The sequence below is a fragment of the Coffea eugenioides genome, chromosome 2, assembly GCF_003713205.1.
Source record: "Coffea eugenioides isolate CCC68of chromosome 2, Ceug_1.0, whole genome shotgun sequence".
In the NCBI taxonomy this organism is placed as follows: domain Eukaryota; kingdom Viridiplantae; phylum Streptophyta; class Magnoliopsida; order Gentianales; family Rubiaceae; genus Coffea; species Coffea eugenioides.
This window is the reverse complement of record NC_040036.1, coordinates 29073701-29093574: the sequence shown is the minus strand read 5'-3', so window position 1 is coordinate 29093574 and position 19874 is coordinate 29073701. Positions and strand designations below refer to the sequence as shown.

The 19874-nt window shown below is 36.5% G+C and overlaps 4 protein-coding genes across 5 annotated transcripts; 1 reads left to right on the top strand and 3 right to left on the bottom strand.

Moving 5' to 3' along the window:
• Positions 1-305: 305 nt before the first annotated feature.
• Positions 306-4270, top strand: LOC113762816. Of its 2 annotated transcripts, none has more exons than XM_027306418.1 (3): positions 306-782; positions 2575-3222; positions 3468-4270. In XM_027306418.1, the coding sequence occupies exons 2-3, from the start codon at positions 2615-2617 to the stop codon at positions 4147-4149; spliced, it is 1290 nt and encodes a 429-aa protein (XP_027162219.1). In that variant the 5' UTR covers positions 306-782; positions 2575-2614; the 3' UTR covers positions 4150-4270. The 2 variants fall into 2 exon arrangements, with proteins under 2 accessions (XP_027162219.1, XP_027162218.1); XM_027306417.1 differs by having other exon boundaries at positions 2558-3222.
• Positions 4271-5192: 922 nt separating this feature from the next.
• LOC113759402 (aspartic proteinase CDR1-like) lies at positions 5193-6620 on the bottom strand. Its single transcript, XM_027301976.1, has one exon. The coding sequence runs from the start codon at positions 6618-6620 to the stop codon at positions 5268-5270; it is 1353 nt and encodes a 450-aa protein (XP_027157777.1). The 3' UTR covers positions 5193-5267.
• Positions 6621-8909: 2289 nt separating this feature from the next.
• LOC113759401 (aspartic proteinase CDR1-like) lies at positions 8910-10205 on the bottom strand. The gene has a single exon (XM_027301975.1). The coding sequence runs from the start codon at positions 10203-10205 to the stop codon at positions 8910-8912; it is 1296 nt and encodes a 431-aa protein (XP_027157776.1).
• A 6672-nt stretch (positions 10206-16877) lies between these two features.
• On the bottom strand, positions 16878-19076 carry LOC113762527 (H/ACA ribonucleoprotein complex subunit 4). The gene has a single exon (XM_027306015.1). The coding sequence runs from the start codon at positions 19001-19003 to the stop codon at positions 17198-17200; it is 1806 nt and encodes a 601-aa protein (XP_027161816.1). The 5' UTR covers positions 19004-19076; the 3' UTR covers positions 16878-17197.
• Positions 19077-19874: the final 798 nt, after the last annotated feature.

Below are 19874 nucleotides of genomic sequence, written 5' to 3'. Positions count from 1 at the left end.
ACCCTTTTCGGTGGGGGGGGGGGGGGGCAATTGCATTCTTTTGATTGGTTCATGATTGATATTCTTTCCTATCAGTTGGAGAAAGTGGACTATTGTGAGGTAAAAGTAAATTAGTCCAAAAACATTACTTGGCCATTATAGAAATAAAATAATTTTAAAAAGCACCTACTAGTATTCTTGGGAGCTTTATAGATTTAAAAATATATGAAAATAGCATTTTCATATTCCGATTATTAAAAAATCAATAATACTCCTTTACTTTCTCCGCCTGTGGCGTTTTAAACAATAATTTGCTCTCCATTTTCTCTCCAAATCCTTTGTTGGGAAACACTTAAAATACACACATTTACAGTGTACGTCACTGTGTGTATATGTGCAGGAGAACAGTGAAAAAGAAACCACCATTTGTCAAGAGCTACAGCTAATCTCCACAGTATATATACGTACGTAGTTTATATATGTATATCTTTCCTCGTGATCTGTGCATTGTCTACGTGATATGCTCGGAGGAGGCTGTAGTTTTTGGTGGCAGCTATTGCTATTAAAGGACCCTTTTGATCATTTATTCATATTGTAATTGGATCTTGAGAGCGACCCTTTTGGATATACAGTCCGTTTTGGTGATATAAGTGTCAAAGTTTCAACCTTTTTGGTTATTTTCTTGGAAAATTGAATGACAAAGTTATGAGGATTTTCTCAGCTTTCTGGGCTATTTTCAGTGGACTTAGCTTCAAAAGTGGCTTTGGTTTTGCTTTGGAGATAGATAAAGCATCATAGCAAAGGTTCGTTTCATATTTCTTTTGTTCTTTCCTCAAATTTTGCATTTTTAAGTGGCTTTGACTTGTCTTTTATGGATGATTTTGTGTATTGACTAGTATGGTTGATTAATGGCTTAAGTTCATTGTTGACAACTGATGTTGTCAGTTGGTACATTTGTATGGGTTTCTGATTTTTAGGTAAATTAAAGCTAAAGGCTATGCACTTCTTAAGTTCATTTATTTGGAATGTGAAAGAGATAAAGGGAAATTAAGTAATTAGGCAGTTCTGGGATTAATTAATTGTGAACAAAGTCACACAAACGGGAAATAAAGGTGATATCAATCTGATAGGAATCGCTTTAGTTGAGGAATTTTCAGGAGTTCTTCTATTGACTGGATCAGAATTCTGACCAATTTTTCACCTGATGTATACTTTATGAACAAATCCTATATCTGGCAATTTAATGGTGAAGAAATTTAGGCTACTGCTTGACTTTCTAGGCTACTAATTTTGAGCTGAAAATCAGCATTTTTTGGGTTTAACCTTCATCCCTTTTTGTTTGATTTAGTATTGAGTGCTTATATCCAAGATCATGATTGAGTTTAAGATACCATATATCTTGCATAGAGTAAATTTTCCTTATTCTTCCAGTAGAATGAAATAGTTTCGTGAGATGGGAGAGAATTTCTTCACGGGAAAGGATTTTTCCATTCTTTTACAGTAGATCGGGTGCTGGAAAGTTCTAAGTTTTGAAAAGCTGGTTAACTCTGCTTTTTGCTCCTGATGATGTTTCTGTTGATCTGGATTTTTGGTCATTATTTGCTATGCTCATGATCAGACAGAAGCTGCAAATATTAGAACCTTATTTTCCTTTATGTCAGGCAACCAAAAAGCCTCAGCTACAGTGGCCATTGATATTGTTAATAGTCCTTGATCAATGTTGAGATACCACAATTTATTTTCTGTCCCTTAATTTCACATTGTTAAGTTGGTTATGGTTGGGAGACATGGTCATACTCAATTGAGAAGGGTATGAAAATTGGAATTCAGTAGACCGTTGATCTATGTTACTTAATGGAATAAAGGCATATCCTATACAAAATAAATACAGTTTGGTTTGAGGCCTCTACTGACACTAAGTATTAGCGATTACTTTACTTTCCCCCCTTTCTCTCTCTATCTCTAAATCATATCATTGTTCCTTGTTTCAAACAAAATGAGGATTACTGAATTGGTCTTTCTCTAGTCTACTCATTCTTTTTTTCTTGTTAGCTGATTACTTTGCTTAATGTATCATAAATGTGCGGTAAGTCCTTTGTCTAACCATGTGCCTTGTGGTTAGTACTCAAAAGTACCAAAAGTATTTTTGACATACTGTGAATCCATGCACACACAAAATCCTTCACAGTTTAGGATACGTGTTCATTCATGTCTATTATTTACTATATGTTAATATGGTGTCTAGGTCTATATTAGACCTACTGAAAAAAATAACATTTAATTTATAATTTCCCATCATATGTGAAGCTTGCATCTTCTCATTCTATGGCAGAATTCCTCTTTGATCCAGTTACTTATTAATTTTTGGAATTTAATCTGGAATTCAATTTATAATTGGCACAAACTGCAGCAGATCCTTTCCGCTCATCGTGCGCAAGAGCATTATAGCGTTCACAACTAATACTCTAAAACATGAGGTTTATTGCAAAGAAGCGAAATACATAGTAATCTATGTTGATTTAGCTACTTTATGCCCTTCAATCTACTTATCATTAGCTGATACTTCTTGTCATAACAGGTTTTTTTCTGCTACAGTGCTACAGAATTGTCCAATGGAGAAGGACTTGTGACAAAAATGGATCCTCAAGCTTTCATAAGGTTGTCAATAGGTTCACTGGGTTTGCGACTTCCTGGGACAGAACTGAATTCTTCTAAGTCTGGAATTAATGCTATCTCTTCTCCATGTGTGTGTGAGATTCGCTTACGTGGTTTTCCTGTGCAGACCTCCTCTATTCCCTTTCTATCCTCTCCTGAAGTTACCCCAGATGCTCAGAGTGTTGCCTCCAGCTTTTACCTAGAAGAATCTGATCTCAAAGCATTGCTGGCCCCAGGCTGTTTCTACGCATCTCATGCATGTCTGGAAATAGTAGTTTTTAGAGGGCGCAAAGGTACACATTGTGGTGTTGGTATTAAAAGGCAACAGATTGGAACTTTTAAGTTGGAAGTTGGTCCTGAATGGGGAGAAGGAAAACCGATTATACTTTTCAATGGGTGGATAGGTATTGGCAAGAGCAAGCAGGGTAGTGCAAAACCTGGAGCAGAGCTTCATTTAAGAGTGAAGCTAGATCCTGATCCAAGATATGTGTTTCAGTTTGAAGATGAGACCAGATCAAGTCCCCAGATAGTTCAGCTTCAGGGTACATTTAAGCAGCCTATTTTCAGTTGCAAGTTTAATCAAGACAGGTAATATCGATTTTCTAACATTTTCAGGTTTCTGTCAAATCTTTTATGGTGGATTATTCTGTTTAGAATTGACAATTGATTCCATGTCAATAAGGCTGACTTTCTTGTCATCTATGTTTGAACTCTTAACTCTTCAGTTGTTTGACTTCAGTGGTTCTGACATCATTTTACAAGTTGACAATGCAGACAACAGCAATTTTAGTTCTCCCATTTTTTGATGTGTGAAAATTGTTATGAATTTACAGGGTAACCCAGTTAGATCCGCTGAGCAACTTCTGGTCACATTCAGTTGACAGTTCTGATCAGGATGTAGAAAGAAGAGAGAGGAAGGGATGGAAGGTGAAAATTCACGATCTCTCTGGCTCAGTTGTTGCAGCAGCCTTCATAACTACTCCATTTGTGCCTTCATCAGGCTGTGACTGGGTAGCAAAATCCAACCCAGGAGCTTGGTTGATTGTTCGGCCTGATGCTTGCAGGCCTGAGAGCTGGCAGCCATGGGGAAAGCTTGAAGCATGGCGTGAACGTGGCATCAGAGACTCCATCTGCTGTCGCTTCCACCTTTTATCTGAAGGACAGGAGGGTGGGGAGATCCTCATGTCAGAGATATTGATTAATGCTGAAAAGGGTGGCGAGTTCTTCATAGATACAGATAGACAGGTGAAAGCTGCAGCAACTCCAGTTCCAAGTCCACAAAGCAGTGGTGATTTTGCTGCACTAAGTCCTGTCCATGGTGGGTTTGTTATGAGCTCTAGGGTACAAGGAGAAGGGAAACGTTGCAAGCCCCTGGTGCAACTAGCCATGCGATATGTGACTTGTGTGGAGGATGCAGCCATTTTTATGGCTCTTGCCGCTGCTGTTGATCTCAGCATTGAGGCTTGCAGGCCTTTCCGAAGAAAGGTAAGAAGAGGTAATCGCCATTCTTGGTGATATGTGTTTTTGATGCTCATTTACGTTTCATGAACTAATGGATCATCCTTGTATTACTTCTGAATTATGTAACAATTTGACATGGTGTACATAATCAATCTAGTTTCATTTACATTTTCAAGTACTTGCAATCCAGCGTGGATAGGTTTGGCTAAATCCAATCTCAAGCTGAACTAGAAAGCTGTCCTGGGCATGCCGAAGTTTTGTGCCATCATCTAAATTGTAATCAAGATTGTAATGGACAACTCACAATCTTAATTGCTAGCATATTTTCCTTACCAAAGTCATAGTGTCTAGTAGTCCATTATCTTGTTGAAGTCTATAGTTGTCAGCGAAGGTACTTGAACACTAATTGCTAGTAGTATAAAACTCATAATTTTGTCTTTTACTCAATGAATATTTACTTACTCCATTGTGGGGAAATTGTTTCAACAAAATTAAATTCCATTAAGAGGAAGAAGAAACTAAAATATCATGTGGAGCAGATTATTAAAAAGATAATGCTACAAAAGAATATGGTTGGATAGCAGTTGTTCAAATCTTAGTCGAAAGTGCATCGTTTTAACCATAGTAAAGTGCATGACCCTCCTGTTTGTGAAATTCAGCTGCTATATGATTTCATCAACTCTTGTGTCATGATTAATTAACAAAAGCATAAGAACAATTCCAATTTGATTATATTGTAGAATTTGATATTTGCATCAGTCAAGGCAAAGATATGACACCACACCAGGTTTGATGTTCTATTTGCTTCAAAAGGTTCTACCTGTCTCCGCTTTTGTGCGGTTTATTTTTTAGTGTACTCGGTTTCTTGTTAATTTAGATTATACGTTTTCAATTCATACCAAGTCTGTCCTTGGAGAACAATCTGAACTAGTTCAGGAAGGAACTTGTACTAGAGTATGAGAGAGAAGAAAAGTAGAAGGAAAATCGTCCTCTCATGCTAACATAGAACATTTAATTCAAAAGGGTTTGATTGTCGTTGAAAAATTGGACAAGTGAAACAGATTTCGAGATTCCTCTAATGTTTTAGGACATGACCCGTGACTGGTGCTTATTCATACTTTCCTTCAGATCAAACCCAAGCATATTGTACCTAAATTTCTGTATATTGCGACTCATTTGGTGCAATCAGCTGGCTTAAAGGAGATAATTTTGTTTCCCAAGTCATATTGTACCCAAGAGTTAGCCTGTGCTATATTTCCAAGTATGCCAATGTCATTTGGGGCAAATCCTAGGCACACTGGAGAAGATGAGGTCCTATCAAAGATGTTTTCTGGGTTCAACTTCAAATCTGCACCTGTAAAATGTAACGTGACATTGGGAATATTACTGTCAAGCAGAGATGAGTAACACAATGTAAAGTCATGTTCTTGGTCGACCACTATATTCTGTGACCCAATTTCACGTTGTATGGCAGCTTTAAAATCACTGTAGAGTTCTTGTGGAAGAAAAGTATAAGGTGTCCCAGAGTCTATGAAAATGTTGCCTGATGTTGAAGAGGGTGTATCATAATGATACTCCAATCTTGTATCTGCAACACTAATGGCTTCTAGTCTCAGGCTGTATGTGAAATCAAAATGTAGCGGCGTTGAGACCACCCCTTCTCTTCCCAAGAGTTCAGGATTGTTACCGAATCCGATTTTTCCAGGCTTGGAGACATCATTGGATGGACCAAAACAATAGGAAAATTTCCCATTTAGTGAGGAATTTAATTGTGAGATCAGTGATTGGTGCTGGAATCCTAGGCCAACAATGCCAGAACCCTCCTTAGGAAAGTCACCACCTTGTCCACATCCGAAAATAAAGTCAGGGAAAGACACCCTATCCCCAGCAGATCCTTCCAAAGTTATAGTTTCTCTTGCAAGTTCGCCATAAACGTTAGAATCATCTCCATAAAGTACAAAGAAAGCACAAGCTGAACTGTCCTGCGTGCACATGGAACTTGAAAATTGGTCACATGTTCTTGAATGACAAGAAACAGACTCATATGTGGAAGAATTTTGTGGATCAAAACGAGGGAACTTTTCCTGGGAACATTGAGTGCAAGGTAGGCATTGGGTCCATGTAGAAGCATCAGCAGTGTTAACAACTGCCTGTGTTTCAAATGGTGGCGTCCCATAAGATATCTTCATCAGGTATTCACCACCACTAACGATTACACTTGCTGATGCGAACTGATTCGCACGGTCTAATGAACGACGAAAAGTGTTCTTTAGGCGTTGAGAAGGGGTTAAGAGGGGATCATAGAAGGGTGATTTTGGTGCATCTCGGTGGATGAGATCGGCGGTAAAGCCACCATAATTGTTGGCTTGGACAAAAACGGATGTAGAACAACATACAAGAAGCGTTGTTACTACTACTAACACAGTCGAGACAATGTGGGGGAATCTCATGTTGAACCTACTAGGTGTGATTTTTCTTAAAGAAGAAGCTTTATACTCAGAGAAGCTAAGAGAACATCTGGACATTTTATATTAGTGATTACATACTTTTAACTAGTTTAGCTTTTGTTGCAAAGAGCGTGCATTGTCCTAACAAAATGTATCCTGTCTTGGCATGAGTTCACCAATCTTCCAAAAACAGACAAATTGAGCTACTATCCTGTCTTGGCATGCGTTTTGGAACTAAAATTATCCTTCAGTTGTCCATTGCACGACTGGGAACCCAATCGCCTAGACCACAATTTTTTGTTCATTCTTGGATCTGCACTGTGTAGTTAATTCGCCCTTTACAAATGTCGAAGTACTCTGCCAATCAAGAACAGATCAGTTTTTTCTGTGCCTGGCTTGGCAGCTCCATGCTCAACGTGTTTAGGAAGAGAGAGGCAGGGAACATAGAGGTTATTCTATTTGTTTCATCAACTTCTCGTAGCCTGGACTAGTCTTGGGAACAATTTAGCCCAAGGTGCAAGAAATATTATATCCACTAGCGGAATTGCAAGGACTTCTCGTGTATCAATTCAAAATATTCTAGCAGAAAACTGTTGAGCCCAAGTGGCTAGTAGCAGACAAACTTAGAATCATATGAATGGTCTCTATCTAATCTATGTTCTGGCATTTGTAAAAGACGATATAATCAGGAAAGGATGAAGAACATTGCAGATAAAAGTGCATAAGATATATGCACAAGAATCGGGTAACTTTTTTTTTTTTTTTTGTCGCAACGATAACATTTGTATAATTTACTCTAACCTAGTCTAAGGAGAAGCCGACTCTAGCCTAGTCTAAAAGATCAGATACTTCATTATACGAAAAAGCGCATCCTCATTAAACATAGAGATGTTCTTAAATGTCTGCCAAGTCAAGTTGCTACATGAACCAAAAGACAATTTGAAAATTTATTATGTTTTCCAGATCTATTCAAAATGCTTCAGATATATTGTATCTGTTGTTAAATTACGTATCCGTTATTTATAGTGCATGCTTGATCTACCATTAGGACAATGACGTAAACTTAAATTAGCGTGTAAATACACATATTTACATTAATTGCACCCTTAAATTGTGACATTTTCTTGAATTAACTATTTTTCTAAAAAAATTAACACTTGATGTCCCTCTTAAATTATTGCCATGTAGCAGTGTGTGAAAGTTTCAGTTTCTCTCTTCCATTCATGTCCCAGTTGGTCTCAAATATGGATTAATCCTAAGTAATAATACTTACCTTTTAATTGTATTTTTAATTCTTTTCTTTTTTACACTTATTGGTAGTATAGCTGACATTGTAACTTCATAAACATACTAAAACTCTTTCAGTCTTTTCTTAATCTGTACCACGTGGGATTTTAAAGATTGCAAAATGTATCTGCACATTGGGGATGAAGATACCTAAAACATAGAGTAGATAGGGGAAAGGAATAATTCATTTTGCGTCCCTTAACTGTACCTCAATTCTAAATTTGGTCCGTAAATTATAAATTGGGACACTTTGGTCCCCATACTATAAAAATCGTCCCACTTGAAAGACCATTACTAATGGAATACCCAAAACTAATATAATACTAGTCAAGTAAGCAGCAAAAAACATTAAAGAATAAGCCAAAAAAATCATGAAATTAGAACAAAGAAAAGATTTTAGAGACCAAATTGAGAATCGAGGTATAATTCAAGGATCGTTGTTAGTTTATAGTAGTGTTATTGAGTTCTAGTTTCCACCATGTTATGGTACGTACTTTTACTAATTAGAAGCTAATAAAAGCAATTGTTAATGTAGTTCTCGAGATTAGTTTAGTTAATTACACACTCTTTTTTTTGGGGGTCCTATGGAGGGCCCTGTCTATTGCGGGCAACAAATCTTGATTGGCCTCTAGAAGACCATGTTCATGTTGATGTTCTTCTTCTTCGCTAGGCAGTCTGCACAGCTATTTCCTCCTCTTCATGAGGTATCTTACAACTCCAATCCTTGCATAGCAGCCACCTGACCGGGACAATCAGATTATGGTATGAGGAGGACTGCCATGTACATTGTCTTGAACAAGGGAGACACTGGTCTGTGATTATTATACAGCTGCTTTTGTCTAGCTAGCAAACAACTGCCAACCATGAGTAAGCTAAGCATAACAGCTCATCGAAAAACAATATAATGAAAAGCACAGTTTAGATCTCTTCATTCTACCTCATTCATCATGCCTAAAAGTGGACATGTTTTTTGTTTAAAATATAATTATATCAGCACCACATCAAGATAGAAATTGTTCATTACTTCTAGTTAAATAAACAAGTTTGATACAACCATCTCTATATTAACTACTGAAAACATCATTGACTAGCGCAATCAGCACGTTGAAATGAAAGAATTTTGTTTTTCAAGTCGTATTCGACCCAAAAGTTGGCCTGTGCCAAGTTGCCGAGCAAGGCAATACTGTCGCTGGGGAAAAATCCCAGGCAGACTGAAGTAGGTGAGGTTCTCTGAAAGATGCTTTCTGGATTCAACTCCAAATCTGCACCTGCAAAGTGCATGGTAATATTGGGGATAACACTATCAACTAAAGAAGAATAACACAATTTGAAGTCATTGTTTGGGTCATCCACTCTATTTTGCGACCCTATGTAATCTTGGATAGCGGATTCAAATGCATAATAGAGTTGTGTTGGAAGAAGCGTGTATGTTGTTCCCGAGTCTATGATGAATTCCCCGGACGAAAGCGCACCATCACTATCCTCCATTCTTGTATTTGCAACGCTAATACCTTGTAGTTTCAGAGAATAAGCAAAACCAAAATACAGTGGCGTTGAAACCCTGCTTCCTTGCAAAAATATTGGATTGCTACCAAACCTTATTTTTCCGGGGTTTGAGACCTCATTTGGTGGACCAAAACAATAGGAGAATTTGCCATGAAATGAAGAACTAAGCTGTGAAATTAGTGATTGCTGCTCAAATCCAAGTCCAACAAGTCCAGATCCCATTCCCTCGTCAGTAAAGTCACCATCCGAGTGATGAGCGCATCCAAAAGTAAAATTAGAGAAAGACAGCCTCTCCCCCATGGAACCTTCCAAAGTTATAGTTTCAGTTGCAACATCTCCCCTAGAGGAAGAAAGATCCGCGTAGATTGCTTCGTATTCACAGGTGGTAGCATCAGCCTGATTGCAAAAGGAATACGAAAAATCGCGACATGTTTTGGATGTACAAGGTACTAGCTCAAATGTGGATGAATTTATGGGATTGAAGAGGGAAGAGATTGACTTGTGACAAGTCTTACAAGGTAGGCACATCGTCCAGGTAACATCGCTGCCTGTGTCGACAATTGCTAGTGTCTCAACCGGCGGTGTCCCGTAGGATATTTTCATGAGATATTCACCACCATTTGGTACTACACTTGTGGATGCAAATTGGTTCGCACGATTCAATGAAGGTTGAAATGCATTCTTTACAGGTTGTGATGTTGTTAAGAGGGGATTGTAGAAGGGCGATTTCGATGAATCCCGACGGATGAGATCGGCTGTAAAGCCACCATTGTTTGTTTGGACAGGAAGCAATATCGTAGAACAAAATACAAGAAACACAACTGTTCTTGTTGCCAAAGGAGTGCAAAGAACGTTGGGATTGAGCCTCATAATGGAACAACGGACTTTAATTAATTACTTCTCACTTCTCTTATCTGGAAATGTTTTTAACTGTGAAGAATCAAGATTGGCCTGCATTAAGAGAATCGAAGAAAGTGAATATCAATTTTATATGCAATAAAAACCTGATGACATAGAGATGAAGTAGTAGTTGCGTCCTTTTTGTTAGTGTGGAATGTTTTGGCAAAAAGAGGGTGCACATCCTGTTAACAAAGTTACATAATAATAGCTTAAAATTGTGTCTCTTGGCGTGAGTTCACCAACCTTCCCAAAATAAAGAAAATTAACTACTACTTGCTTAGGCTCTTTGCCCCATTATTATTTTGGTTATTTTAGAGTAAAAATTATCCACTTTCTGTCCACAATGTAATTAGGTTTATGTCCTACCACCCAAGTTATGGTACGCACAATTCACTTTTCAAGTTTGCAAAAATATTACTAGGAATGAGGTTTAATTAGTGTAAAGGAAAATATTTGTGTGTTTCCTCCATTTTTATATAACCTGATGCCAAGTTTGTTGTCTACCAAAATAGAAAGAAGGCCTAAAATAAACACACATAAGAACTAGTAAGCAACGATTATCTATCTACCTATTATATAAGACATGGGAGTTTATTGTAGCACTCCAATTTTTTGACACGTGGTGTAACTCTCTTTTGAGAAAACTATGATTTTTCTCTTATTTTTTATTTTTCCACTTCTACCTTGATGGGTCAAGACAAAAATATACTATATAGGCTAAAATAGGTTATATTACTGCAGGTCATTTTGCTTAATCGATCGCATGGATTTCTACTGTTTTTATATGTTGTCTAATTTATGACCATAGGATCAAATTTTACAAAATAGTGAAAAACTTTTAGTCCTTGAATATTGATTAATTATGTTTGATTAGTAGCTCTTAGATTTAAATGTCTCCTTTATGTAATCGATTAAAGTCTTTTTTCCTGTTACCCTATAAATTGTTTCTCAAAGTTGCGCAGGAAAAATAAATTGTACTCAACCGTGCACTTGCTTCATTATCTTTCTTCATTAAGCTCAAGATTAGTGATGGATTTGATAGATCCTATGTTTGTTGCCTCCTTGATTTAGAAGAGCTAATTTCATAGATGGAATTTCTCTTCACAGCAAATTTTAATTGTTCTGATACTCAAATTTTCACTTGTATTTCTGTTTATTTATTATGTACCAGAAAAATTTAGTGCTATGTGTTCAACTAAACTACTAGGGGTCAAGATTGCGTCTTGCACAGCAGACGTACCTCTAGTGTTAATATACGAAAGGTATACGGAAGACCAATTGACAGTAATATCACTGTCAATTTCCCTTTTTGTTCTCAAGATGAACTGATAATCCATACTAATTCTAGGATATATTCTGTACTTCACTATGATCAAGTTACTTGTATATCATTCTGCGAATCCTTCTTGTTCTTTTTATCTTTTTTTTTTCTTTCTCTCCTCCATCCATGCGCCAATTGATCTCTAACACGCCTTGATTAAGTATAACATGCATAGCTTCAAGTCTTTTTTTTTTTTTCAATTAATGTTTTACACATTGTCAATTTAATTATAGTTTTTTTTCTTTACAATATTGAAAGGTTTAGATGCATGCAACATGAGCAAAATATAAATTTTAAAATATGAATGAAGATTATGTGATATATATTTAATCCTGCAAATGTAATGAAAATTTTTACCCTGATAGTGTATTTTAAAAAATTAACCTTTTTTCTGGTTCGTTCCCAATTTCGAAACAGTCATGCATGTATGTAATATATATCAACTTGTCAAAAGTGTTGTATTAATCGTATAGACAAACAATTAAAGTCAATTAAAAGAAACATTTTCATGAAAAATAATTTATCAATTTGCCAACCTTAGACTATAAAACCTGAAAAAATATATCATTGTACTGTCGAACAAACATTGAAACGATGGGGGAAAAAAAACACTGATAAGACGCTTACAGCCATTGTATTTGTGTACCAGATTTTAAAGCTTTACGACTACTGTTGGGAGTTTTGCCTAGCTCAGAATACCAACCCCAAGCAATGCGAATCACAAATTTAAAGGCAGAGCTGAATCCCCATACTTGTACCCATTTTTCTTGACTACAAGATATAATTAACATTAGCAAATTATCTTTAATTTTTGGATTGATTGTTTATATATTGACTGACGGTGAATCCAGTACGACCATTAGATATATGATAACTAATCTAAATTTAAGTTTGAAATCAAAATTTTGTATATATCATGTATCCAACCGTAATAATATATATTGTCAGTGTGTATAAAATAAATTATTGACTTTTTAGGCTACTTTTCACTTTGAACTGTTAAGTTGTAGAATCCTTTCCACTTTAACCCTTAAATTTTATTTTTCAATGCGTCATCCTAGAAAATTTGTTTGGATTGCTTGTTTCCGTCAGAAAATATTGTCATTTTCCGTGATCACATTTCCCTATCACCTTTTTCCCTCACATATATCAAATTGCTACAGTAATTTTTCCATGAAAAATGAAGGAAAATGCAATCCAAACACAACCTTAGAATTTCACTTTGATCCCTTAAATTACATACCCACTCTCACTTTAGTTCTTAAATTTCATTTTAGGATACTTTACACCAGAAAATATAAAATTCATCCCACTTTAACTCTCACAAACTCCAATTTGCACACCTTATCCCCTAAAGTTTGAAATCAATTCCGTAAAATTGTCAAAACTAAGGGATTCATGGGTAAGTGATGTTTAAAATGTAAGGATTATAGTAGGATAAGTTTCATTTTTTTAAGCAGTAAAATGTCCACACATAGTAAAACTTAAGAACTAAATTGGGATAGAGCTTATGCTTTAGTAGGATAAACTTCATACTCTAGGGGGCAATGTGTCCAAATTGAAGTTTACGGACTAAAGTGGGATGGATTTCATATTGTTTGGACCAAAATGTCCAAAAATTAAATTCAAGAGCTAAAATGGGAGTGCTTTTTATAGTCTAAGGGTCCAAAGTAAAATTTACCTAATTGTTTTTCATGCCTGTTAACATCTTCCATTGGCATGTATGAAGAAAAGCAAAGAAAGTGAAAACCAAACTTATAGTGAAGGAACATCTCACGGCACAGAGATAAAATAGTAGTTTCGTCTTTTTATTTAGTGTGGATTTTTTGGGCAAAAAGAAAGTGCACATTCTGTTGACTAAGCTCAATTAGCGATTAATTAACTCTGTGTCTCTTGGCAAGACTGCACCAACCTTCCAAAAATGAAGAAATTTAACTACAGTACTTTGTAGGCTCTTAGCCCCCAGGTAATGCAGAGCAATTTTATAGTATGTTCTGTACCTAATTAACTCAGTCATGCCATTATGTGAATCCTTCCTTTTCTTTTTCCCCTTTCTCTTCTCCATTCATACCCCAATTGATCTCAAGTCTCGATTAAGTATATATAATGAATTGTTTTAATGGTAATTTGAGTTTCTCTTTTTTTTTTTGTCACTTCTTTGCCATTTTTGTATTCTTAATATCTGATTATCATGCAATATTTTGTTATATATCAATTTGTCTAAAAAGCCGTGTTATTTATTTATTTATTTTAAAGCAATGAGAGGTAGGACTTACAAAAACATCTAAAATAAACGAAACATGAAAAATGTTAAATGATTTATCAATTTAATTGCCACCTATAGACTAAAAACCCTGCAAAATGGATAATTTGTGTTGTTGAACAAACTAATAAATTGTTTATCATCGGAGTGCTAAAAAAAGTGAAGAAAAGAAAAGGCCAATGCTAGTGGCGAAGCCACATACACTTAAGGATGGGCAATTGTTCGCCCGCCCCCTCCCCCTTCCTCCACCCCCACCTTCTTCCCACCTCCAAATCAAGTTTTACAAAATTTCATTAAAGACATAAAAGTTTGCAACATTTTCAAACTTTTACTTTACTTGCCCTGCTCTTGACTTTGTAAAAGCGCCTTTATTTATTCCTTGAAGTAATTTTATATATACTGTTAGTGTATATACTATCGCCATAAGATATATGACATATGTGCAAATTTTGAATTTGAAATTTAAAATTTGCTCATGTGTCATCCATTCAACTGTGATAGTGTATACACTGACTGACAGTGTATATAAAATTTATTCTTATTCCTTTCCCTCCCCATAATTTTATAAAATTCTGCAAATTGACACCTTTAACTTTACAAAGTTCACACCTTCACTCCATTTTCCTTATTTAAATATATTAAATTCTGTCCTCTATGTAAGAATTTTGAGATAATTACTTTCAAGAAAAGTGTGAGATGTATCTAAATTAAATATAGATGTCATTTTATAGGGAAAAAGAAAGTTTCACCTTTCTTAACTTGATTACAAGTAACCTAATTAACTCTATTGATTACAAGATGAAAATTGTCTCCTCCCCACCCCCAAAATCCCCTACCCTTACAATCCGGCTTCAAATTCTCAGTTACGGAAGTTTTCGATCCCAATTCGATTGCCTAAATCAGATACTGTCATGTGGATTTCACTAATTCAACTCACATGTAAAATAAAAAGAATTGTCATGTAACGAGATTAGTAAATTTCACATGAAAAAATCTTTTACGTATGTTCGAGACCGAGAATTTGAAGCTCCCAATCCCGACCCTGCGAGGGCACATTTTTAATGAATTCAAGCAGCATACATGAACCTAATTAATGTCAAAAAAAATCAGCATACATGTTTCATTGATCTATTTAATGAAACCTAATTAATTTTTAATGCCAAATAAATGAATGTCAAATAAATGATCATTCCGGCATTAAAACAAGTGCCTTTAAAAATGAACCTTTTGCTGTTGTGATTTCTTCTATTTTGTATTTAGGTCATTCACTAGACTTAATTATTTTATGGTTCTAAGTCGAGGAATATACTATGAATTTCGAATTGAAGTCATGAAAATTTTAACTTGGATTATTTGCTTTACTTTTCTCAAAAAATTGAATTCCAATAGAAGAACATATTTTTTAGTGTCTGACCCTATTACACTTTTTTGCGCGCCCATTACTACTAATTTCACATCCGCGAGTGGTGTTTCAGATATTCTATGAAAATTCCAATTCAACATAGATTTAGTACCTAAAAATATACACTACTGTCTAGATTTATAACATAATAAATAAGATATTAATCATTTCCACTTCTAAACAATATCTTGTAAGTGTAGGGAATGTCTTAAAAGAGAAAGACATTTTAGACATAAATAAACATGAAGCGAATAAGCAAAGGAAAATTTTAAAATCATAAATTTGCTTATTGAGCAAATCGTCTTGCCCATGCAGTCATACTTTAGTTACATGCAAAAAGCCAAAAAAAAACATTTGAAACAAAACCAAAAGAAAAATTAACATCTCAAATTATTTATCAATATGACTTTTCAAAGTTGTAAATATGAAGAAGTTTATCCAAAAAACCAAAAAAAAAAAAAAGAGAGAGAGAGAGATGTAAATGTATAGCCGCTGAAAGTGAGAGGCAAATTAGCAAATTTAGGGTTTCCTTAAATTTCTGGATGATCTTTGCCTTGTGAGATTTTTTTTTTTTTTGGGCTTTCCTCTTTTCCTTCTTAAAGGCGTACTTTATTCTGTTTGGGCCCTATCAGAAACCAAAAATTGATTATCCCTCAGTGGGTGGGCCCAAGTAATGAGCCCAACAAGTTCTGTAAGATATCAGAGGCTGAGGCCTGAAAGCATTTGCATCGACAATCTGCCCTTGGTACACCTTTTTCTCAGAATACCAAATGGCCTACCGAAAGAAAGAAAAAGAAATTACAGGATGAAAGATCGATTGGACTTGAAAAGAAAATGAAGTTTAACTATTCTTTTAAGGCAACAACATAGAAGAAGAAGTGGAGAAATGCAGATTGCTTGAGAGGCTTCACATATCCTGCAATAAGTATTAAAGAGGACTTAATCACCTCATGCTAGTATGAAAGTAATGACAATAACTTCAAAGAAATTGTCTTTAACAGATGGCAATTATGTTAAAAAAAAGCATTTGCAGAAGAAGACTTTTAACAAATCAAACAAGTTTAGAACTCAAGTCACAGACAGTGTATTTCCAAGACACAATATGATCAGACAAGCTCATTCTCTCCACAATATCACAAGGATCTTTCCCATTTGAAAATTGCTGTATACATATATATGGCTTGAATGTGCATGTCTAAATCCAAGAAAGATGCTAAAAAGACAATAACTAATGACAATCAAGTACGCAGCATATCAAATTAGTCCAGATGTGTATAATCGATCCGTTAACCAACCTAATCCAAGAATGTATAGTCCAAGCTTTGAAAAAATCAATGTGAGACTTTGCCTCAAAACGGATATTCAAACATCATTCGAGATTTGCTACATGAAACAACTAACTGTACAAACCTGCTCTCTCAAAAGGCAAATCAAAGCATAAACTAGACAAACTTGAGAAGAAACATGCATCAGTATCCATGATATAATCAGAATAGAGCAAGCTTACACGAGGATGTAAACTGTTGGAAGATGATGACTAGAAGCAACAAAACTACAGAAGATTTCAGCAAGGGAAAACAAGGCAATCATTAATAGAACCATGTAGCATACATATATCTAAAGTCTGCCAAACTGAACTATTAAAAAGGATAAGCATACTCTAAATCTATGTAAAGCTTTTTGAAATTTCATCCGCAAAAACAGTCCAGTTCTCAAGCATTTAAGCTCTGAATAAACATAAACATGTAAAAGGAAAAAAATTACAAAGATCAAACTAAGATACTAAAGGTTGAACATCTGGAAAACAGATAAGAGAATCCCTAAATCATACACATAATTGCAGATAAGATATAATCTAATCATACAGCTCAACTTCATTCAGGGCTAAGATCGGGATCTTCCAAGCTAAGCCTGCTAAGATATAATCTAATCTCACAACTGAACTTCATTCAGGGCTACGATCCGGATCTTCCAAGCTAGGCCTGCTCTGCATCCTTATTCTTCTTTTTCTTCTTTTCCTTTTTCTTCTCGCTCTTTTCTGTATCGTCATCATTTCCTGCATTAGCCACAGGCAAAACAGAATCACCATTCTCTGCATCTTTGTGCTTCTTCTTCTTTTTCTTCTTCTTCTCAGACTTATCCTCATCTGATGATGCAGCATCCTCCTTCTGTTTGTCCTTCTTTTTCTTCTTTTCCTTTGATTTCTCTCCATCAGCAGATACAACATCATCATCATCCTTTTTCTTTTTCTTCTTCTTCTCTTTTTCCTCAACTTCCTCAGCTCCCTCAACTTTCATCTTCTTGGCAGCATCAGGGGCAGGGCTATCATCAACCTCATCATGTTTTCGTTTGCGATCACCCCCTCCATCAGCACCTTCCTTCTCCTTATGTTTCTTCTTCTTTTTCTTTTCAACCTCAACCACAGCAGTCTCAGCATTCAATGCACCTGGCTGCTCAGCAGAAGCAACAGCAGCAAGGCCAGCAACGATAGAATCCCCTCCTGGAGGCAGAACCACGTTCCTCAACCACTCAGCAGGAGTATTTTCATTCGATTTTCCATGCTTATCCAACTTCCCTTCAGCAATCAACTTTTTCTTCAATGAAGCCCTCGGCCCCAACCCCCATTTCCTGGGATAGGTATCCCTATCCATCACAACCCTCTTAATCTTCGCAACCACCCCATGATCACAAGTAGCCATAACTGCAGTAGTCATCTCAGCAATCCCCAACGCAATTGCCTCCCCTTTCGTAGTCATCAAAACCACCTCCTCCCCAACCTCAATATCATTCTCAAACCTCAACAACCCCGGAATCATCAATTTGGCACCATAACAAATTGCATTAACAGCGGAATCCTTCACCACAAGCCTCTTGTAACTAGTCAAAACAACCTCCAACGGCATAATCACCCTCCTCAAATAGCTTTCATCCCTATAGTTATCATAAACCCATTGAGCATCCATCACATCATGCATAGTCACCATATTATCCTTCTCCCCTAAAATCCCCGACCGCACCCTCCTCAACTCCTGCATATGCCCACCCACACCCAACAACAGCCCCAAGTGAACACACAAGGTCCTCACGTAAGTCCCCGCCTCGCACGAAATCCAGAAAACAACCAAATGTCTACTAGCATCATACTCCAATAACTTGCTTTCATAAATAGTCCTTATCCTGAGCTGCCTCTTAACAGCAGAAATTAAAGGGGGCCGTTGAAAAACAGCCCCAGTTAAAGTCTCCAGTGCCCTTCCCACCTTGGCAGCATCGGGCACTGCAGAATGCAATCTAGCAATACAAACATACTCTTTCCCGGCACCCTGCTGGGATTTAACCAGCCGGGTGGCCCGGTCAATACAAACAATCAAATTACCAGTAACTTTGGGATCCAGAGTACCCGAATGACCAGTTTTCTCGACCCGGAGAATCCGCTTGATCCACGCCACGACCTCATGGGAGGAAGGGTTCGCCGGTTTGTCAAGATTCAAGATTCCGTAGCGGATATACTCCAGCAGGGGGCGTTTCAGCGGCGAAAAACCGGAGGACAGAGGGGTGTAATGGCCAGTTCGGATGTTGAGGCGGTCGTAGTTCTTCAAGAGGATTGGCCACTCGGAGGTGTCGATTGTTGGGGTGAATTTCTGGGGTTTGATTGAGAAATCGTCGGCATTTTCGTTTTCGTCAGGTTGTTGGGTTTTCTGAATCTCTTCGGGTTCTTGTTCGGTTTTGGAGTGTTTGTTCTTCTTCTTTTTCTTGTCTGAGCGGGAGAGCTCGATTTCTGTCATGGTTTGGGAGAAGGAGCGAGTGAAGAAGAGTGGAAATTTTGGTTTAGGGTTAGTTTTTCTACGTGAGTAAACAGGTGACGGGGAGGCTATGGCTAGAAATGGGAGGGTAGAAGAAGGCTGGGGTTTAGGGTTTAGGGTTTGGGATAATTTCACAAACCTCCTCTCAGGTTTCTACCACTTGCACTGATACCCCTTGAGGTTTTAAAAATTTCCCTGACCTCCCTTGGCAGAGATTTGGGGCCCTTTTGCTTACATCATGATAGCTGAAATTACCACTTGATCCTATGAAGTTGGGGCTAATGACTAACGTAAATTTGGGAAACAAATGCATCTGAATTAGTTAAATTACATTTAACTAGAATAATAGAATCTAATGTCTAATTAACCCGATTAAAAGTCCATTACAGAAAGTCGGCAATTGAGGAAGAATTTGGCGCCATTTTTGTGACTGGTATGATTTGACAAGGATGTTTGAACAAGTTTCTAATATTGTAGCCATATAACTAGAAGGCAAGAAATAGAGAAGGAAAAAAACAAAGGAAAAAGAAGAAGAAAATGGAGACCAAGTGAAGATGTTGTTCATTTGTTGGAAGTGAATGTGATTAAAAGCAGAAATCAAGGTACGAATTTCCTTTTCATCTTAGCCTCCTACAACAAATGTTCTATTGAATCAGTTTCAAGAAAACTAGTATGTTATTTAATAAATATTTTCTTAATCAGTAGATTTTTGAGTTGGTAGTAAAACTGAATTCCTGTAATTCATGTATCCTGCTGTTATGTGTAAATTTGTATAGTGAGGGAGGGATAATAGAAAGTTATTAAATGTTGAAGTAAACATTGGTGTATTATTATGAATCTTATGTTAAGTAAA